General features: G+C 41.7%; 1 protein-coding gene across 2 annotated transcripts in view; it reads right to left on the bottom strand.

The window, feature by feature from the left end:
* STIMATE (STIM activating enhancer) overlaps window positions 1–23,408 on the bottom strand; it is a 32,522-nt gene that overhangs the window by 5,751 nt on the left and 3,363 nt on the right. The window contains exons 2-6 of one of the 2 annotated variants that reach the window (XM_035106164.2): window positions 15,190–15,238; window positions 12,485–12,580; window positions 11,388–11,509; window positions 3,091–3,203; window positions 1,890–1,967 (exon numbers count right to left, since the gene is read on the bottom strand). In XM_035106164.2, coding sequence (XP_034962055.2) covers window positions 1,890–1,967; window positions 3,091–3,203; window positions 11,388–11,509; window positions 12,485–12,580; window positions 15,190–15,238 — 458 coding nt within the window. The remainder of the gene's footprint in view (window positions 1–1,889; window positions 1,968–3,090; window positions 3,204–11,387; window positions 11,510–12,484; window positions 12,581–15,189; window positions 15,239–23,408) is intronic. The other variant, XM_060271508.1, reaches the window with a different exon arrangement.

The raw sequence follows: 23,408 nt of genomic DNA, 5'->3' as shown, positions 1-23,408 counted from the left end.
ATCTATCTATCTATCTATCTATCTATCTATCTAATCTACACACACACACACAGTTAAATGAGCTACTAAGAATGCTGAGCACCTTAAACTTGTGTTCAGCAGCTTCAATTCTAAAGAAAACGTGAAGGAGATGTTTCAAACAGTAGTCAACTTGGTGCCCTCTCAGATGTCATTGGATTCCAAATCCCATCAGCCTCAGCTTTCCTGGTCAATGGGCTAGGGATGATGGGAGTTATATCCAACAACATCAGGAAGGCACCTCGTTGACAACCCAGGTGTAGCACATTTCACTACATGCTTAGAAAATAAAAAAATGCTTTTAGTGGATTAGCATATTCAACAAAAACTCATTTCTATATGAGAATTCTTATACCCACAGTGAATGTTCACATTTAATTACTTAGCAGGTAAGATAATGCAAAGAAAAAAACCCAGAGTGCTACCAAGACAACAGAAGTACAAAAAAAAACCTATTCACTTTTACATTTAGCAAACATTTATTTAAATTGTGTGCCCTCTGATGTGGCTCATGACTGAAAAAATAAAGAGTGGCAGACAGATTGACTGGAAATAAGTGCCAGCTTCAGATTTGGTATTCACTGACGACTCTGCGTTAGGACTTTGCTGCACTTTGAAGTGTCTTGCTGAATATTGATTAGATGATCCTTTAAATGTTTTAATCACATGTTATCAGACGTGAGATACATGAGATGGTGACCCATCTATTACAAATGCTGCTTCTGAAAAGATCAGCCCGCGACAAGGCTGCACCTATTTTCATTTATGAAAGTTATTTATGTGAGTGCAGCAATGGGAGCACAGTGGTGTGTAGAAGCATCCTGTTGTCCTCCTGACTTGAGGCAAGATCTTAATTTTGACATACGAAACCTTATTCAATTTGTGCCTGGTGCAAAACTGCTTCCTCTTTTAAAATATTTCAAGAGTGAAAAGCCCCATGTCCAACTACACTGTACAAAGTTGTTCCCTTGGGCCACTTGAAAAAGTCAAATGAAAAGTCAAATTATTTCATAAGTTAACCAGCTGTGTTTTGTATTTCATGTGCTTCTCCGTTACAATTACATAATTACAATTCCATAATGGCATCAAATAACAAAGTATCGCAATTATTTATAGCTCCCAATGTTGTGTAAATATAAGTGCATATTAGCAGTAATATTTAATGCTGTATTGTTTTTAACACTCGATTGGGAGCCGCCCAGAATGGCTGGGGAAACTCAGCCAGATGGGCGGGGTAGAAATAATATTTTTTTACTATTAATTATATTATTATTATTATTATAGAGTTCCAGCTATGGACAGAAACATACTGTTTGGCACAAAATGCAAATAGTGCTACACTTAGCAATGTGGTCATTGTTTAGTGTGCATCTGCACGTACTTCCAACGGAATGTGTGCAGATCTTCCGGAGCCTTTACTTGTGTAAGAATGCCCCTATAAAATCAGCAAGCTTAGCTTCATGGAGTAGTTGAACACAGTTAAAGAACAGACAAGCAGCTCAAATCAAGTTATGTGCCTCAATCTGAATGGGATTAAAACCAATTTTTAAAATGATTTCTGATTATTCCCTTCTTTTGAAAGCAGTGTGTGTGTGTGTGTGTATTGGGGGGGGGGAGGGTTTCCCACTTATCCATTAATGTTCTTACAATCACCATCATGGAACTATTTCTTTGAAGTGGATTTAGAAATGATAAAAAAATTGATACCTGTCCTACAACTAAATGCTGTGTTCAAGAGCCAATTAACCTTTTACATTTTTATGGCATCAGCTTTTTATGTTCCGTCAAGTGCCACTGCAATGTATTTGCACTCCCAAGTATAAATATTTTTAAACACACTAAATATCCAGAAAACGTTCGTTTATACCAACATTTACAAAGAAGGGGACTATTAGCATGACAATAGCCAGCTCCAATTGAGGATTCTTTATAGGATTCAATACAGCTACCTGCAAAGAGAGAAAGAAGCACATTAATATTATGGAATTACATACATGTACAACTGAGTTTTCAGGTTATCTTTTTTCACTGTATGTGGTATTACCGTAAGTTAAAGGGACATGGTGTTGGGAATAGCTGAGGGGACAGAAATGAAATAGTTTTTACTGAGTGAAATCCAACATTATGTGACTGAACTCTTTTCAGAGCATGGGAGAGCTGCGAGGTGAAGCCCTCTTGCAGGAGTGAAAGTCTGTTCCACTCATGCACAGATACCATCGGATACAACCTATTGTATAATGACGATATTAGGCTTGTTCTTAAATGATGTTAAGATGTGTACCTATTTCACTAGGGCTTGAAATAATAAATTGAACATTAAACATATCCGGACATTTTATTGCTTTAATCTGCAATGATTAAAACGCACTGTTGGTCAGCAGCAAGTGTATTTTGAAATGAATGGCCTAGGAAATACTATTCAAAGCCCTGAACACAGTGTTAGCTCCAAGAACCAGAGACCTCTGCATCTGGAACTTTATACGAGGCAGATCGATAGTTGCAGGCCTTGCAATTTTCTAGTCAGCTTCATGAAAGCAGAATTCAGAAAAAGGATAAAACTTGGAAAAGAGGGGTGGTGGAAACTGTATGTGGTTGCAGAACACATAGGCATGTTACCTGCTTCTAGATTACCGTGTGATCTTTTAATTTTTCAGCACTTTAATATTTAGATGCTTGGCACTGCCCTAGAGTCTATGATATGATCCTACTCACTATTTGGGAGTCTACCATCACATATACAGATTTTAGCCGACAATGTCATACCTAGGGTCAATGGACTTAAGTTTGCCATTGATTTCAAGTGGTCTACTCAGAGTACGACTTAGTTGAAAGAACCCGAGAGAATAAATTGTAACTGAAGCATCTACTCAACAGGACAGAAGGAAGGTTTATGAATAAATGGTTATTCATACCCTACAAATGCAATATGGTATCTTACTATTAAGGCTTAGCCACCACAAATATTTTCATTAGGTCAGTTGTTAGCACTGGACTAGTCTCATTGAATTAAATTAAAGCACTGGTTACTATATGGTCTCTCTCTCTTAAATATATGTATATCAAGACTCAAACCTCTTTCCACTGAGGTATTAGGAGAACTATGATGATGATGGTTTTCTCAAACATCATGATCACTATGTACAATGCACACTGGCCCACCCAAGCACTGCACTGAAGGGGGTCACCTGCAAAACAAAACACAAATGGTTAGCAAGCAAGCAAGCTTAAATCGCATCTGAGCAGCTAGGAAGACACTATGAAATCTTTAGCAAAACGACTAGATACTTGGTTATCCCTTATTTGTAAACAGAACTGTTTAATCTCATTCTAAAACAGATTTACACGATTTCAGAGGTTGAAGCTGAACACACACAAAGGTGGAAGCATTCATTTCTCATGTGCCCTGAGGGCTCCTCTAACATTCTCTGTTTACAAAATGAACCCACCCCTAAACAAAAACCTCCACCGCCTTTCATGTTGTGTCGTGTGTGGCAAATGGCTGCATCTTCTAATCAAAACTTAAAATGTAATACACACACTGTCTCTGGATTAAGCAAACGAAAACCAAAAACTAACCTCCTGTAATAGTGTCTGTTACAGTGGACCTGTAGATGTACAAAACACCAAACAGCTAACTGCAATAGTACTTATAACAATTTTTTGAAAAAAGACTCTTCACGTTGTCCATGCCTTCTTACGACACGTGTGTGTTCAGCCTCATTCTGAAACCTTTCACCAAATCAGTGGTGCTGCCCATTCCTTCAAAGTTGTTAACAAAAATACTGAAAGGTAATGGACCCTTCACTAAACTTCTGTAAAATGTCACTGGGTAGCTTTTCACAGTTTAGTGCCCATACAAATGAGTCACTATTCTTCCTCTAAGGAGGTCAAATCCGGCATTCGCAGCCATGACTTCAAAAGAGATGGCTTATAAGAAATGAGGGGACTAATAAAAAGAAAGTTCAAAAGAGTCAAAGCTCTCTAGAATACTTGAAGGTTATCCAAAGCCATAATAATTGAAGCTCAGCTACAATGTATGCCCTAGATGTGGAAAGTGCCATCAAGCTCAGGAAGACACCAGCCTAGTGAATGAGCAGCGTCAATGATACCACAGGGCATTCCCCCAGAAAAATGGAAGCCTTGACAAAATCAGAAGAAAAAGGAAGTGGAAATGCTATCAAACAAAAAGTGATGAAGAAAAAAACAGGAGAGAAGGAAAAAATGGAAAGAGATACCAACCAAGGAAATTTGGCAGAACAGATTGCAATGCTGTCCTCTCCTGACTTTAGCTCAGAAGCCTAGTGCAGGGGTAAGCAACCTAAGGCCCGGAGGCCGGATGCGGCCCAATCTCCTTCTAACTCTGGCCCGCAGACGGTCCGGGAATCAGCATGTTTTTACATGAGTAGAATGTGTGCTTTTATTTAAAATTTAAAATGAATCTCTGGGTTATTTGTGGGGCATAGGAATTTGTTCATTTTTTCCCCTTCGAAATATAGTCCGGCCCACCACATGGTCTGAGGGATGGTGGACCGGCCCATGGGTGAAAAAAGTTGCTGAGCCCTGGCCTAGTGGAACCACAGTTGAGAACGGTATATGGCATTCTAAGCTTCGTATATTAATTTAAATTAACAAATCAGGACTGAGATGGTATCCACCCATGAATTCTTCTTTTTTAAGTGAAATGGCTCATCTTCTAACAAAAAATATTTTAACTTTTCTCCACAAGCAACTTATATACCTGAAGACTTGAAGGTGGTCCGGGGGGGGGGGGGAGGGAGAGAGATCCTGGTATTTAGAGGCCATACAGCAAATTGAACAAAATATTGCTGAAGAAGAATCAATATGGCTTTTGCAAAGGTTAGGTCCTGTCTCACTAAACAGATAGAGTTTTTTGAAAGTGTTGACAAGCATGTGGGCGGGAAGAAGGAGCTCCATGCTGATGCAGCGGCTGATGTCTCTCTGCAGATAGAGGCCAGAGGGGCTCAGCCGAGAAAAACCTCTGCCCAATCAAACTCCCCCAGCCCAGCGCCAAGGAGGTTCAGGGGTGGGGCTAAGCAGCCTGAACCACTGGATCGCAAACAGGTCCCCTTGCTGCCACGTGTCTACATTGGGTCCAGTTGTTGTACCAGCTCCAGGTTGCCACAGCGACCTGACTGTTCCCCCTTACTGCTCTGGCCAACATGCTTGGCAGGACTGTGATTGTAACAGTGATCCTGCGGCTCCATTACACTCCACTGGACTGCACCCTGAATCAAATGCCTTGTCTAAGTCCTTTCTATACCAACTAGGAGTTTTGGCAAGATAGGTGAACTAGACTATGACATATTCAGTTTTAATTAACCTATATTAACTGCGACAAATTTTGCTCGGGGTATGCCCAAGCAGCTTTCTTATTTGCGTGGTTGTTTTCCCACGTACAGAAGACAAGCTTGTTAAGATTGACACTCTTCACTCCTCTCTAGTCTACTAGGATCATATTAATTTCTCAAATATAGCTGGAGGAGACTCTTGAGAGTCCCATGGACTGCAAGAAGATCAAACCTATCCATTCTGAAGGAAATCAGCCCTGAGTGCTCACTGGAAGGACAGATCCTGAAGCTGAGGCTCCAATACTTTGGCCACCTCATGAGAAGAGAAGACTCCCTGGAAAAGACCCTGATGTTGGGAAAGATTGAGGGCACAAGGAGAAGGGGACGACAGAGGATGAGATGGTTGGACAGTGTTCTCGAAGCTACCAACATGAGTTTGACCAAACTGCAGGAGGCAGTGGAAGACAGGAGTGCCTGGCGTGCTATGGTCCATGGGGTCATGAAGAGTCGGACACGACAAAACAACTAAACAACAACAACATAGCTGCTGTACAACCCATCACATTCTCAATACTATTTACAATTATTTAGCTGAAGCCGCAATTGGATTCTTTGGCATTTTTAATTATCTTACCGCTCTGGAAGGAAATGGACTACCTGAAACAGGCTAGTACAAATGTGGGTTTTTTTTTTAAAAAAGCAAACAAACCCGGTGGAGTTGAATGTTCCTGTTTACTCACATATGAGAATTGGATAAGAGGACGAAGCACGGAAGCACCAGCAAAAATACGAGTTTTAAAAAGCTTTTGCACATGATCTGATTTGCTGTAATGGTTCTCAATAAGCAGTGTCAGCACAACTAGAATGCAGCTATTTCTTTTGATATTTCCCTCTTTGCTTTCAAGTCAGTTTCATGGTATCTTCAAATACAGACTAACAGCTGAGCCTGAGAACACTGCAATGGAAACTCGAATACCTTCAAACAGCTGAAATGTGGAATGGGCCCTGGTCATTTCCTTTTCTGGCATGGCTTTGAAAGACATGCACCAGATATTTCACTTGCTGGTCTTGATGTTTATAATCTTTTTTTATGTCAGTGCTATATAACACTTGAGCACTTAACGCTTTGAAGTCTATAGATTTCTAATAAAGAGCATTACTGAAGTATACCCCATGCACCGCCAATTAAATATATAACTCTGTCTAGAGTTAATTACAGATTATTAATACAGCCATACCTCGGTTTAAGTACGCCTCAGTTTGAGTACTTTCAGTTTAAGTATTCTGCGGACCTGTCTGGAATGGATTAATCCACTTTCCATTACTTTCAATGGGAAAGTTCGCTTCAGGTTAAGTACGGACTTCCAGAACCAATTACACTCATACTTTGGGTTAGTACTCTTCAGGTTGAGTCCCCCCCGGACCGTCTGGAACGGATTAATCCACTTTCCATTACTTTCAATGGGAAAGTTTGCTTCAGGTTAAGTACAGACTTCCGGAACCAATTGTGTACTTAAACTGAGGTACCACTGTAAACATTTCAGCAACAAAAATTCAAGCCTCTTTCTCCAGTCCAGATTTTGAACTGGTATATTGGGAACCATCTCTCTTTGTTCAGCGAAATTTGAAATATACCCACAGCTCTCTCTATTTGCAGGTTAGCAGCCCGGAACAAACAGATGCATTTTAAATATATATTAATGGTTAATAGTAACCTTTAAAATATAAAATCTTTGTATAGGATTTCTCTCATTCCCCCCCTCCAATGCAGCATAGTTCCCTTTTTCTATTGCTGTTCCCCACAGAGACAGCGGAAGAGACAAACATTTCTATGTGGCTCCAAATACCCTCCTGATCCAAGATCCTTCAGATCCCTTTTTGGTGCATCTTGCCAGAAAAGAAGTCAGTCAGAAGGATATACAAACTGCAGACCAACTCACTCCCAGCCTCAATTTTCTTTTCCAACTGACACTCAATATTCTTAGCGGCTACTGGAGGCAACTGAGCATGCTCATTTCTCAGGGGGCAGTGAGGAATTCTGTGCACTCCTGCAAACCTTGAAATTCTCCCACACGAAGACAACAATCCTTCGTATATATTTTCCTGGAGTCAACGAGACTCATGTTGAATTACATGCGTGCACTGTCATGTATAAATTTATGGGTGCCTCCTGTAACCAATGTGGCAAATCTCCATTATTCCACAGATGCACAGAGATGTTCACACATCTCACAATTCCTATCTAGAAGTCATGTCTACATACGAAACTGAGCAAAGTGTGAAGCAAGAAGAGGAGGCACACTTTTTTTTATATATATAAATAAAGTTTATTGTAGATTTGAACATATACAACAATTAAAATAAACCCAACTAAACAGGACAAACACAGAAACAAAATCCCCCTTCCCCCCTACCTCCAAAGTCCCCCCTTCCCTCACAGGTGTGAAGCAAGAAGAGGAGGCACACTTAAAGGACATACTAAGCTGCCTTTCCTTAGCCTCTTTCCCCTTCTTTTTCTTCACGTGTACTAAAGACACATTTTGGCAACTTGCAAGTTACAAGGGATTCCAACTTCCATTAAAAAAAGAAGAAGCAAGATTGTGTATTTTGCTTTGGCAGAGCTCAGGCTTTCAAATGGTACTACAAACCCAAAATTGTGTTTCGTGGCCCCTTCCATTCTGTTTGCTCGCACTACAAGCCTGGTGGGAAGCGGGTTGTGTTTTTATCTGTTTTATATTGTATAGGGATCTTAGGATTTATCCAGGTGCTTGTGAAATAAAATTATTATTAATTAGTCACGAGAAACTCATTATCTGTATGTCAAATACTGGTTGAAAGCTATCCCACCATTTTCAGAGGAAATAAACAGCTTTACTTAAATACCATGGGAAGAGAACCAAAACTGGAGGGCTGTTTCTCTTTCTACACTACATTCTACACTGTGTGTCTCCCTTACCGCAGGAATTCCCCCACCAGAGAAGTGTCCTGATAAACAGGTAGGGAAGCCAAAGCAGGAATTAGTTTCTCGATGCTGGCGTCAGAATAGAAAACCCTCACTTATATGCCCAACTTCCTCATTACAGATACATGCAAGTATGAATGGACCTGTGTACAAAAGATAAATGCAAAAGTCATTGTTGCCACTGCTTATTCTCAAGTTGAAGCAGGAATAGTAGTAAGACTTTCAAACAAATAAAAGTATTTCCCACCCCCAATAAACACACCAACTGCTAAGCTATTATAAAAAGGAGGCTACTAAATTTCTGTTCCAGTCTTGAAATTTACCTTAATCGAATGGTAAATTTGGAGGGTAAAAGGAGGCCAAGAGGAGAAGACAACAACCGATAATCCAGCGGATGCTGCCTTTCCATTCAAAGCATTGCTCAATTGCAAGGACTGACCTGCTAGGAGCCTGAATGGCCCTGCCCTGCTTCTCTTCACCTGGCTTGGGGCGGGGTCTGACAGATTCCATAAAGGGCTGCTGCTGCTGGCTAGAGAGGACTCAGTTTTTGTTTTTTAAATTGCTTTTATTTTTATCTATGTCATTTTAAATTGTGTTTGCTATTAATGCTGTATTCTAAGTTTTAGATTTTATGATTTATGTGGAAATTGTTTTCCATTTGGTTGTGTACTTTTGGTTGTGGTTTATTTATTGCTTATGATTTCTGTTATGTTGGTAATTATGTAAATCTTGTCATGTTGTAAGCCGCCTTGAGCATTGTTTTAACTATGGAAAGGCGGCATACAAATAAAATGATGATGATGATGATGATGATGAAGAACCCAGATATAACGCTGCCAGTCTTTTAAATAAGGTTTAAGAGATTGGAAGATCTCTTCCACCTCTTATGCTTATTACATATGCTGTGCGATGGTCTTAACCATCGTATTAGCATTACATCTGCACCAACTCCTGGAGTACTGGAGGATCAACTTCAAGTTGTAAGCTCTGCTTGAAAGCTGATTGATCAGCATTTGTATAGCTGCAATGCTACACCACAGCTAACACTGACAAAATAAAGGAGAGCTGAATTTACATGGAAGAGAGTAGGAAGCTTGCAAGGCTACAGCCCATGCGATGCAAACTACACTTGCCATCATTCCTGACCACAGGTCATAAAATGCACACATGCATTTTTAGCAGTTTCTTGGTTCTCACCTACTATGTTACTTTTGTTCTCTGTTGAAATAGTAGCGCCCATATGTAATATAACTATCAATCAAATGAGGCTGTGAAAGTGCCAGCGTTTAGACTCAAACTTCCCTCACTCTCCCCATGCAACTTAATCTGCCATATCACCGGCAGCTCCTCCTGCCTATGTTGAGGTATCAATTCTCTTCCCAAGACACTATCAAATTAAATCCATAAAAAGACAGGCTTTTAATATGAGAACAGAGTTGTTGTCCTACTGAAGTAATGTCAAGCTATCGCTAGGGCTCAAATGATACATCTAGAAAAGTGGATGAGCTCATAGGAGGCAATCTGAAAATGCAAGAAAGGTCAAGGAGTGTTTCATTAGTTAATTCGGGGTGTGGGAGAATGCTCATTTTCCTAATCCTAAACATGAATTAAAATACTCTCTTCCTTTAGTCTACTTCCCACGTGGCACTTTTGAAACAGAGGAAGCTTTGCAGAGCAGTTTGTGATATTGCAAGAGATTTCTGTGCAGAGTCAGAAATCCCACTGGGCATGCCTAAATTTCATCTTTGGAACTTGGCCAAAACTACACTGCTGAACCTCAGCAATTCTGACTTATGATCTCCAAGGCATCCTAAACACTTTCATGACTTAAGTGCAAAGACGTTTATTTCTCGATCTAATATGAGCAGGGAGCAAATCTCTTTGCAAGGAGGAAGAGTTATCCAATCTGGCATAATACTGGATTTTATTTTATTTTTTGTATCTGGAGTCTCCCTGAATCCACTACCCAACTGAAAGTGGTGGGGGAAGAAATGAATACTGGGCTGTGAGACAAAGATAAACCCAGTAACTGTACAAAGCCATTTCACCCGTGGAGACAAGCACACCCATGAACGCAAGACTCCCTATTGGGTTAAGAAAAGAAGGACTTGCCAGGATCCTCCTAGATGCAGGATGCTTTGAGGGTGGCTAGTAAGAAATTCAATTTAGACACGATTCAGCATTGAAATATTCCTACCAAAGTCCACCAAGGCAGGGAGAGGCTTCACATGAGCCTGTGATAGTCTTCTCTTTTCCTTATGCAATACGGGGAAGAATGGGGATGTGCTGGGTAGTTCTTCCCCACCTGCAGCAGGGAGCCTGCTCTGTTTGTGGACGCTGCCTGTAGAATTTAGAATCTTGCGGATTTAGAGTTCTAAATTGTATAGGATGCTTTACCAGATACAGCAAGTCTCCTACTGCAGATGGGTATGGAGATGAGACAGAGGGGGAGAACCCGTGAATAGGGCTTTGCTGGGTCCAAATTATTATTTATTTCGTGCTCGTAACGTGAGTGGTGTTTTACAAAAACACAAGAGGATAGGTCTTTCAATCTAAAATTTGACGTAGGAGACAAAGGAAGGGAAATGGACGCAGGTGAAAACATAATTATTATTTTTTTACTATTTCAATTAAATACGTAGTCTTAATGACACTAGGGGTTGGGGACCAGGGGGTGAAGGCTTCACACAGCAGGTGGGTGAAGGAAGTAAGAGAAGGGGGCATTAATGTTTGTGATTCTGGGAGGCAGTTCCAATCCTAAGGGACAAAAGGTGGAGTCATCTGAGAGAGCAGAAGACTAAAGTCCTTCAGTCTCAAAGCTGGGGAAAACCCCCAGATCTGTTGCAGACCACAGCCATCATTCTCAGCCAGCTGATGTGCTGCTTTCTGATTGCAAAACAATACTGCATTGTTAGGAGATTCACTCCAGCTTGCATCTTGGCAATGTGTAGCGATCAAATATCTGCACCTTTGGTAAAGAAACATGCTACACAGTTGCAAGTGCTGATATGCCAATTACATTAAAATTGCCCGTCTAGTAAGTTACTAAAGCAGCTCAGCCCCAAAAGAATTCCTTTCTAAGGCATCAAAATCTTTACCATATTCACCAAAGCGAAGGGAATCCCACTGCTGCCATTCAACAACTCTGTTTACTGCCCGCACACCAGCGTAAATTAGCAGCATTCCCAAGGTGGCATCCAGCAGAAAGTTGATAAGGTACCTAAAGGGATAAGAAAAATACACAAAAGAAATGGGACATATCTCAGGCCTATGCAGCTGCCATAATCAAAATTCCAATCCATATGACTCTCAGCCATCACCACCACCTAGATCTTTGCCTTTGACAGCGCTGTCACCTATTCAAAGATGCCTAGCAACTTAATCACACAGTAATTTTAAGATATGCTACTCTTCATTCTTCATTTTTAGTGGTCAAGTAGCAAGCATAGGCACGCAGGGACACACTCAAGGGCTAGTGCAGTACAGTGGTTACCATGTTGGACTAGGACCAGGGCAATCCAGCTTCAATCCCTGCTTAGTCATTAGGCATGCTTGGTCCAGTCACTCATTTCAACTTTAGTCTTCCTCATAGAGCAGTTGCTAAGATAAAAATCTATGTGCATGTAGATGCTCAAATGCAAAAGCCCAAGCAAAAAAGTCAATAGAAGTTCTGCTTAAAGTGGATGTTTTTTTTTGTTAAAACACTACATGAATACATTACTGTAGAATGAGAGGCTAGATGGATTAAGGCATTTGACTCGATCAACCTGGATGCATAAATTTGAGCTATTATTATACTAGAGCCCACCAGAGGTCACTATTGTCTTGGAAAACAATCAAGCTGTGACTGATTATCTCTATTTCCCAGCTTTTTTGACAGAATTGCTCCATCTAGAGGAATATTAGCGTTTCAAAGTTAGGGTTTATCATTTGAAGGGACTTGTGCATTGCAGGAAAGAACTAGCTTGATGCTGTTCTGCACGACAAGGATGTTTATGAAGCATTTGACTTGCTGGCCAGACCAAGCAGGATCCTACTTCACTGATTTCTACCTTAGTTTGTTGGGCAGGGATCTAAATTTAAATTTTGTTGGACCAATATTTCTAAACCTTGTTGGCTATTATTCTAAAACAGCACACAGGATGGTTCTACAAAGCATTGTGTACACACGCACGCACACACACACACTACTTACAGTGAACAAGGGTCCTCTTCAGTAAGGTCTGATAAATACACATTGGCAAAGTGGATGAACAACATCCCTATGGCTTGTTTGGAAGTATCCAAAAACCTACAGGAAGTTAAAAAAAAAGTGGTCATCACATGAAACACAGACCATACAGATCTCCTCATCTAAAATTGCAAGTTCTTAGAAAGATACCAAGGGTGCAGAAGCAGTTTTGAACTTCCAATATACTTCTCAGTTTTCTAGACCCGTGTGTCAAATGAGCTGGAGAGCTAAATTTCCTATCTATTTTTTCTTTTTTTTCTTTATTAAATTTTTTATTTTTACAAAACATAGCAAAATATCCCAAAATAACAACACAAAATAAACAAAACACATAGAATAATATAATGACAGGATATTCCCAAGTAAAATACAATCCCTCCTCTCCTGATTTTTGCCCTCCCCCTCCTGACTTCCCTCACCGATATACGATCTCATTTAATCTTACCTATAAATTTTCTGTTGCGTTATATGAATTATATTTGAAATACTTTCCCTTCCTGTACAATATTTTCCTCCTTGTGAAATTTCCTATCTAACAGATGCCCGGGTTCACTCAAAGCTCTGCTTTTCTCTGCCAGTAAGCCCTGTTCCCACATACTGCACCTTCCCCTCCATTCCTGCCAGCTGAACTTCCCTTGTCACTTAAGTCTCTGCAGGCCAGCACCCATTCCATACCTCTCTGGATTGGCTACCAATACTGGATAACTGCACTCTGCACTTCTGTTTCCACAAAACTTGACCCCTGCACTGCTAATTTATGTGGCAAAATTTATATACCACTTGACTCTCTAAGTGAGCTGCAAAAATGCAAAAAAATGTCAATAAAGGGTCAAGTTTAAAACACATCATTTAAGACAAATAAAAATATAATTAAAATCAACTGTAAGCTAACAACAGATCAAAACACCTGCCAACTCTTGCCTGCCTGTATAGGACGGCCTGAGCAAAAATGTTTCTAGCAGGCACTGCTAGATGTCAATAGGCAGCAAGTTCCTAATCTGGGAGGGGCAGGGAGAAACAGCTAATGCTAAATAAATCCTACTAAGGGCACCGACTTTCAAACTCAGAAGATTTCTCTGCAGTATGAGAAAGATGTCGTGGGCAATTAAAATTGATGGGAGTATGCAGAAATGGTGGAATTTACTGGAAGAATAAGAAACCAAGAAGGGAGACTTTTTAAAAACAGAATGGAGGAAATTTATTGACTATCTGAAGAGGTAAACAACTTAAAACATTAGCACGATAAACACGTGCAGTAAGAAATATGGGAAAGGAAATACAAAGGGAAAATAATAATAATAATAATAATAATAATAATAATAGCCACTCTGGGCGGCTTCCAACAGAAAAATAAAATAAAATAATCGATTAAACATTAAAAGCCTCCCTAAACAGGGCTGCCTTCAGATGTCCGCTAAAAGTCTGGCAGTTATTTTTCTTTTTGACATCTGGTGGGAGGGCGTTCCACAGGGCGGGTGCCACTACCGAGAAGGCCCTCTGGCTGGTTCCCTGTAACTTGGCTTCTCGCAGCGAGGGAACCGCCAGAAGGCCCTTGGCACTGGACCTCAGTGTCCGGGCAGAGCGATGGAGGTGGAGACGCTCCTTCAGTGAATTAGTGAATACTGTAGGCTTGAGCTGGATATACAGTAACAAAAAGATATACACTATGTAACCGCAGAAAGGAGGGGAGGGGAAGTCAAGGAAAATGCAGGTTGATTATGTAAAGACTTTGGTTTTTTGTTAAAATATTTGTAAAATGATAAAATTGGGGGGGGGGGAGATGTCATGAACCCAAAGGGCCCAATAAAGGTCCCTGGGCTTTTTGCTTGACAGTCTTGCTCAGGGGTCAGCAACTTTTTTCAGCCGTGGGCCGGTCCACCGTCCCTCAGACCATGTGGTGGGCCGGACTATATTTTGGAAAAAACCCCAATAACGAATGAATTCCTATGCCGCACTAATAACCCAGAGACGCATTTTAAATAAAAGGACACATTCTACTCATGTAAAAACATGCTGATTCCCGGACCGTCCGTAGGTCAGATTGAGAAGGCGATTGAGCCGCATCCGGCCCCAGGCCTTAGGTTGCCTACCCCTGGTCTTGCTTTTGCATAACTGTGCCTCTACGGCCATGTACTCTTACAGTCTATACAAGGAGAAAGAAGCAGGCAGCTTTGGGTTGAGTAGCGAGTGCATTACAGCAGCACTGAAGCTAAGGAAGCTTTTAAAGGGCTTTTGGAAGCCAGACAAATGTCTTAAGAAAAAGGAATATACTTCAGAACTTATAGCAAATTGGCGGAAGGACAAGGGAAATTATCAACATGTCACCTATTAACAGTATTTCTTTGCTCTAACGAACAGGCTTTAAATTTAAATTGATTTAAATTTCCAAATGACCTGCTGCTCCTGCAGTTTGATGTTATTTGCCCCAGGTTTGCCTGGCACAGGAAGACCCTGTAACGCAACTGCAATCTTCTTTAAAAAGGACAGAGTTGAGTGCAACATTCTCAGACATCCCTGCCTTGGTGTTCCTATAGACTGAAAAAAAAACCCGTAATCTGACGCACAGTAGCCAGGTCGCAACTGCCTGCGCTTTGTAATGCATCGCCAAGGTCCATGAGCGGAACATCTAGGAAAGGTAAGGCACTCTAGGAACAATACAAAGCACTTACCAAATTCTCCAAGGACGCCTTTCATGCTTTGGTTCTCTGAAGCGTTTCACTGAAAAGAGAATTGAAGATAATCAGTGGACTGGCAAAGCTGTACCAACTAAAGTCCCCCCACCCTGTTCAGCTGAATTTGCATGCAAAGTTGCTCATGAATAGTAGGGTATATTTCATACTCAATCTTATTAAATCTAGACCACTATTCAAGAGCAAACTGCAATTGACCACACTGAACACTCTTCATAGGTTTGCATCTACGTTCAGTTCCAAGATTTTCTTGGTACTTATCCACTATATATTTTACCGCACGTTAACATGCTCCCTTTCTTCTGCCCTCCCCTTTACATTAAATACTTGACTCAAGCAACCCAGTAAATATAATAGCCTTCAAATCCAGAGTTGCATAGCTCCTTTAGGGCAGTGCAAAATTGCTGAACTAAGTCATTAAAAAACAAACAAGGAAATATTTAGGTAATTTAAAACGACCGAACAATTTAAGGCCATTTGCCGAGAGAGAAATGGAAAGCTCACAATAAAAGCCAAAACCAAGTGTACATATGGCTTGAAGTGGTGTGTTCGTTTTATTGGGGACATGCAACCATTATGGTTATAGCTTGAAATAGTAGCATGAAAATGAGAGCAACCAGCTCAACTTGCTTTGCAAGTGCAGGACCCTGGGGAGAAGGAAGATTTGCCTTAATGCTATTTTCCACCAGCTTAGAAATACTGTCAGTTTACATAAGCTTACCAAAATACAAGCTACAATCAGGCAACAATAACTCATGCTACAGTATTAACTTTTACAGTTAAAAAAGGTAATCCAGGTAATTCAGAGCCATCATGCTCCTTGCAACAGAAGGGAATTCAGGAAAGGACGAGGAATTTGTGCAGCTAGCTCTTATAAAACAAAAAAAAAGAGAGAATTGCAGGGGTGAATGGTTTACTTGAGCTATATATGGAGATAAATACTGCAATTAAAAGCAGAAAGCGCCAGTAAACAATGATGAAAAGCCAACATCCAAGGAACTGCACAACAGCTTGACAGAATGCAAGGTAACCCAGAAACAAAGGCACCACATCTCACTGCATAATTATTCTTTGCCTCTTATAACAGGCCAAAGGTGGGTATGGGAGCTGTATACCAGGGGCAACCAAAGTTGGTGACTTCCAGAAGTTGTTTGGACTACAACTCCTAGCATCCCTGATTATTGGCTAGCTTGCCTGGAGCTGATAGGAATTAGGGTCCAACATCACATGGAGGGCAGCAGGCCATAAAGGAAAACGACAAGTTACACGCCCTTATGAAACAACCATTTTTATGGCTGTATTTATTAAGATGCCATAATAAAAGATGGGTCAAATTTCTATGGCGGAAGAACCATGTTATTAAGCAGACATTCTCTCATGAGGATAGAGGAAAAGGAAGTGGTAGAATATTAACAGAGGTGGTGAAGTCATAGCTGTAATGTTTTATCTGGTTCATTGGCTTTATATGACTGTTTTAGGGATAATTTAAGGTACTGCTACCTTTCAGAGCTCTCGGGGATCAATTATTGAAAAAAGAAAACGTAAGGAACTTCATGATCTGATGAAGTTGGATCTAATGTTCAAGGAGTCTGTGCCACAACAAATCTGTTAGCCTTTAAGGTGGCATGGGACTTCCTTGTCTTGCCTCCCTCTGAAGCCCACCCCTGTCACTTGCCCCCAGCATCTGCTCTGGATGGTTGGAGGACCCTCCAGAGCAGCTTTTTTTGGGGGGGGGGGAGAGAGGGAGTGTGATGGCCTCACGAGGAGAAGAAGAAGAAGGGGAAGCGCTGCTGGATGAGTGCAGCTCTGCTAGCAGCAGCCACTTACACCTCACAGAAGGATCTAGAAGCTCTTCCAACTTTGGGGACAGGTTGCCAAAGGACGCACTGGAAGGGGGAGGCTGAAAAAACCCCACAGAGAGACAGTGCAAATGGCCCTTTGGATTCTGACTGCCATATATAGCACTGCCTAGGAAGTGCTTAAATTTAAAATGCTACATCATGTGTAACACTTAGGCCCCCTCCAATTTATCTGCTTATTGATTATTCATCCTGATTTGTTTGCACACAACTTGCAGAGAGGTTATGTGAGGCTCAGACTTTATTGAGAGTATATTCAGATTTGTCTGCAGGAAGGTTATACAACAATGAGGATTATTTCAGGTTTGTTAGCAGGGAGGGCATATGATTGTTATCCAACTCTTTTCAGCACATGTCCCTGTTACTTTCCTAACTGCAAAAGTCTCTGTTTTAGACAAACAACAACGTGGATTTTTTGTGCTAGAGCGTTTTAATCCACTTTAATTGCACAAACCGAAACATACAGTATGCAGTTGGATTCTTCCTGCAAAATACTGGTAGTGACCAGACATTATTTTCACAATGGGTTTTAAAACTGCTAATTTTGAAGCACGGTATCAATTAACTGGCAGACACTAAAAAAATGTTGTTTGCATACAGAGCACCAGAATTCTTCAAAGTAGTAAGAGGAAATTGAAGTTGAGATTTGCCAACTGGCAAACTGTAGGCTGTCAACTGGAAAGGAATTAGAAAATATAATCTGCAAGTTGGAAAAGATTCTCTTTTTTTCCCCTGGAGAGAACAAACATTGAGTCTATTCCAGTTCTCTAATGCTGCTTCATTTAGAGAAAAGAGCCCAAGAAAATTGCAGAAAGCTGTTTAAAGAGACACCAGCTTGCAATACATCTAGCAGGAAACTGATAGCGTAAAGTCCTGGAAGTGCAGGGTGGGGTGGGAGAGTCTCCAGAACAGTAACAAGGATCAGCCAGGAGATTAAACATTTCACTATTGTGCACTTAAGCCATTTCTTTAATTGGCATATGTTTTCTATAATTTGAACAAGGCAAAGCTTTTTATTACTCATTAAGCCCTAAATGTCTTGGGAGCAGGTGATCTAAATGATCACCCTCCCTCCTTGCACGAACCTGCTCATGCTCTACGGTCAACATCTAAGGTCTTGCTTTGCGTTTCGCCGCCTTGGGAGGGTGTGCTTGGCAGGGACAGGAGAGCAAGACTTCTCAGCAGAGCAGCCAGATGATGAGAAACACCTTCCCAAAAGAGGCTGGCCCCTTGTCTTGAAATTTAGGAAAGCAGCAAAAACGTTAGTATCCCACTGTGCCTTTGATACATTTTTAAACCGCACTAATGCTTTATGGTCCTCTTATGCTGCATTTTATTTCTTAAACTGATAGGATTTATTAAACCACACTCCTCTGGCATACCCTAAGTTTTGAGTCTTTAAAAAATGAAGCACAATTGAAAGTGGAGACAACAGATGTGGTACTGCTTCTTGTTTATCTGTTTGCTATGATGGCTTTCTGCACAACTGTCAGGTCACAGCCTTTCCCATGATTGTGATTCCTACTGAAGCAGACTGAGAGAACATTTAAATTTTAAAGGCTCAGGAACCCTTTGCAGGTGTTATGGATTGAATAGCTAAACACTATTCTAATTTTCTGAGATTGTGGATTTGGGGTTTTCTTCAGCTGTACGCCATAATCATCACAATTACAACAAATAAAGGCTTGACATATCTCGCTTTGCATGTCATGAGTCTATCTCCTATATTGGTTTCACCTTTTAAGTTGAATTACTGAAATAAATGAACTTTTCGACGATATTCTAATTTATCGAGTTTTACCTGTATATAGCAATAAAGATGTCTGAGATCCTACAAAGATGCCTTCCTATGGCATCTGATGTAAGTCAGATATGATATGATCTCAAATGAAAAATGTTAGATTTAAATTTGCAGACTAATAGTTTCTCCAATTTGTTTGTTTAGTCGTTCAGTCATGTCCAACTCTTCCGTGACCCCATAGACCAGAGCACGACAGGCACTCCTGTCTTCCACTGCCTCCCACAGTTTGGTCAGACTCATGTTCATAGCCTCGAGAACACTGTCCAACCATCTCGTCCTCTGTCGTCCCCTTCTCCTTGTGCCCTCAATCTTTCCCAACATCAGGGTCTTTTCCAGTGAGTCTTCTCTTCTCATGAGGTGGCCAAAGTATTGGAGCCTCAGCTTCGGGATCTGTCCTTCCAGTGAGCACTCAGGGCTGATTTCCCTCAGAATGGATAGGTTTGATCTTCTTGCAGTCCATGGGACTCTCAAGAGTCTCCTCCAGCACCATAATTCAAAAGCATCAATTCTTCGGCAATCGGCCTTCTTCATGGTCTAGCTCTCACTTCCATGGATCACTACTGGGAAAACCATAGCTTTAACTATACGGACCTTTGTCGGCAAGGGGATGTCTCTGCTTTTTAAGATGCTGTCTAGGTTTGTCATTGCTTTTCTCCCAAGAAGCAGGCGTCTTTTAATTTCGTGACTGCTGTCACCATCTCCAGTGATCATGGAACCCAAGAAAGTAAAATCTCTCACTGCCTCCATTTTTTCTCCAATTACATCTAACCAATTACATTTAACAAACTCTAAAAAGAAAGAAAAAACAAACTTGGCTTCAGGTATACTGGTAGGGTGTCTTCCCATGTTAATAGCTGAAGCAGCCCCTGAACCAATCTATTTTCCTTCCCTCCATGGAGAGGAACAGCTGGAGGAAAACAACAAACAGGCTAGAACTGAAAAGAATCCTCTGCTTCCCACTGGAACAAATAAGGGAAGCAAGATGAGCAAAGGCCCACAATTGCCCCAATCAGTCTTGAAAGAAGCAGCGCTGACATAGAAAAGGATGGTTGCCGTAATAAGGGTTGGACAGTGTTCTCGAAGCTACGAACATGAGTTTGACCAAACTGTGGGAGGCAGTGCAAGCATAGCTGCCAAGTTCTCCCTTTTTTAAAGGGAAATTCCCTTATGCTGAATAGGCTTCCTCGCGAGAAAAGGGAAAACTTGGCAGCTATGAGTGCAAGACAGGAGTGCCTGGCGTGCTATGGTCCATGGGGTCACGAAGAGTCAGACACGACTAAACCAGTGTTTCTCAACCAGTGTGCCTCCAGATGTTTTGGGACTACAACTCCCATCATTCCTGACCACTGGTCTTGCTAGCTAGGGATGATGGGAGTTGTAGTCCCAAAACATCTGGAGGCACACTGGTTGAGAAACACTGGACTAAACGACTAAACAACAACAAGCTTCCATCCCAGGATTGCTTTGTTATAATGAATGACTCAGTTCCCAATGGAAAGGTAACGGCACACCTGAAGTCAAAGAGCAGCCCCCAATCTCAGCATCAAATAAAAGCCTGTGCTATCCAATCTCACTGCAAGTTGTCCCAGAATCTGACAATCACACTCCAGGGTGGACTCACTTAAAGGTATCTGTTACACCTGAATGCATGAGTGTCCATAAAACTATGGGCTGGTGGAAGTGAAGGGCAAGTGAAGGAGAAAAATTGTTACATAGAATACACATCTAAGCAGCTTTCAGGTGACTGGAAACACAGGAACTGTTATGGTGGAAAGAGTCCTGTTATGATCTACCGTGTTTCTCCGAAAATAAGCCATACCCCGAAAATAAGCCATACCCCGAAAATAAGCCAGTGATAGGCAGTTTAACCTTGTAGGTTAAAATGTACCATACTTAATTTTAAAAAAAGAAGACATCCCCTGAAAATAAGCCACCGTGTTTTTTTTAAAGGAAAAGTAAATATAAGACGGTGTCTTATTTTTGGAGAAACACGGTATCTATCTATCATTGTAGAACCACATGGTTTTTAGTGATTCCCCTCCCCAAAGCACCCTTCCACCTTGTTCAGGAAGTGATTTGTAGTCCAACAACATATGGAGGACACAAAATCGCTATCTTTGCCTTAATGCATTCTAACTGTATCACAACAGAAAGGATAAGAGTTCTGAAAGCTATAAAAGCAAGTTTGGCTGTTTTCAAACAATGGAAAATGAGCTATACTAATTTATTTTTAAACGGAAGAGAAAAAAATCTCTACTATTTTCCAGACTATGCTTACTGCACACTCAGAAAATAATAATAATAATAATAATATAATATACCCCGCCCATCTGGCTGGGTTCCCCCAGCCACTCTGGGCGGCTTCCAACAAAATACTAAAACACAGAAATCCATCAAACATTAAAAGCTTCCCTAAACTGGGCTGCCTTGAGATGCCTTCTAAAGGTCTGGTAATTGTTGTTTTCTTTGACCTCTGGTCGGAGGGCATTCCACAGGGTGGGTGCCACTACCGAGAAGGCCCTCTGCCTGGTTCCCTGTAACTTGGCTTCTCGTAGCGAGGGAACCGCCAGAAGGCCCTCAGCACTGGACCTCAGTCCAGGCAGAATGATGGGGGTGGAGATGCTCCTTCAGGTATACTGGACTGAGGCCGTTTAGGGCTTTAAAGGTCAGCACCAACACTTTGAATTGTGCTTGGAAATGTACTGGGAGCCAATGTAGGTCTTTCAGGACCGGTGTTATGTGGTCTTGGCAGCCGCTCCCAGTCACCAGTCTAGCTGCCGCATTCTGGATTAGTTGTAGTTTCCGGGTCACCTTCAAAGAGCGCATTGCAGTAGTCCAAGCGAGAGATAACTAGAGCATGCACCACTCTGGCAAGACAGTCCGCGGGCAGGTAGGGTCTCAGCCTGCGTACCAGATGGAGCTGATAAACAGCTGCCCTGGATACAGAATTGACCTGCGCCTCCATGGACAGCTTTGAGTCCAAAATGACTCCCAGGCTGCACATCTGGTCCTTCAGGAGCACAGTTACCCCATTCAGGACCAGGGAGTCCTCCACACCTGCCCGCCTCCTGTCCCCCACAAACAGTACTTCTGTCTTGTCAGGATTCAATCTCAATCTGTTAGCCGCAGTAGATAACACTCAAGAACGTGAGGGAGCCTATTCATTCTTCCTCCCAAGCCATTTCAGGTTTGCAACATAGGTATGACTGTACCTTTCTAAACACACACACAATCATAGAATTGTTGATTTGGAAGGGATCCCGAGGGTCATCCAGTCCAACTCCCTGCAGTACAGGAATATCTATTAAAGCATCCAAGACAGATGGCCACCCAACCTCTACTTAAAAACTTCCAATGGAGGAGAGCTCACTGCATACATTCCAACTTATCAATATCCTTCTTAAATTGTGGACACAGTATTCCAGATGTGGTCTGACCAAGGCAGAATAGAGTGGGACTATGACTTCCCTTGATCTTCTGTTGATGCAGCCTAGAATAGCAGTTGTTGTTGTTGTTGTTGTTTTTGCTGCTGCTGCATCACACTTGTTGATTCATGTTAAGCTTGTTGTCTACTAAGACCCCTAGATCAGGGGTGTCAAACTCAAATTCATAGGGGGCCGCATCAGCAGTTTGGTCACCCTCAAAGGGCCGGTTGTATCTGTAGGACTATGTGTCCACTCTTTATTATCATAAATTATTGTCACTGCATTCAATTATTACTGTTTTTGTAATAATGTAAGTAATAACTAGCTCTGAAAGCAGAAACATAGTCAGAATAATGGCAAGTAGATATTCAAATGTACAATTATTGTACAATTTATTGAAAAATGATTTTTGGTAACTGCACTGGGTGGTGGAGGCTCGCTAGGGTTTCATGCAGGACCTTTGCAGAGCTGCTAGTACCTGGAGATGCTGGGGTCCTTCTGCATGCAGGACAGATGTTCTGCCAGTGAGCCACCACCCTTCACCAAAGGGACTGGCTGAGGTTGACTCACTGGAGCTGCTCTCCTGGTTCCAGGGTTTAAGGGCCAGAAGTATAAAGCAGCATCCTATGTTTCTGAGGAGAGGGAGAGGGAGGGGAGGGGAGGGGGGAGGGGAGGGAGGAAGGAAGGAAGGAAGAAAAGAGGGAGTGGGAGGGAGAGAGGAAGGAAGGAAAGAGGGGAGAGAAAGAAGAGTCGAAATAAGGAAGGGAATAAAGAAGTAAAGAAAAAGAAAGAGGGAGAGAAGACGGAAAGGGAGAAAGAAGGAAGGAAGTAGAGGGAAAGAAAGAATAAGAATGAGGGAGAGGAAGAAAGATGGGAAGGACGGAAGGAAGGAAGAAAGAAAAGAGGGAGCAGGAGGGAGAGAGGAAGGAAAGAGGTCCCGCTGCTGGGTCCTGCTGGCTGGGGCGCTCGGCGGGCCACATGACAAGGTCTGGCGGGCCAGATTTGGCCCCCGGGCCTTGTGTTTGACACCCATGCCCTAGATCCTTTTCACATGTACTGCTGGCAATCTTATATTTGTGCAGCTGGTTATTCCTGCCTAAGTGTATAACCTTA

This window comes from Zootoca vivipara, chromosome 2 (assembly GCF_963506605.1).
Source record: "Zootoca vivipara chromosome 2, rZooViv1.1, whole genome shotgun sequence".
Lineage (NCBI taxonomy): Eukaryota > Metazoa > Chordata > Lepidosauria > Squamata > Lacertidae > Zootoca > Zootoca vivipara.
The sequence above is the reverse complement of the archived record's forward strand: the minus strand, read 5'-3'. Positions and strand labels throughout refer to the sequence as shown.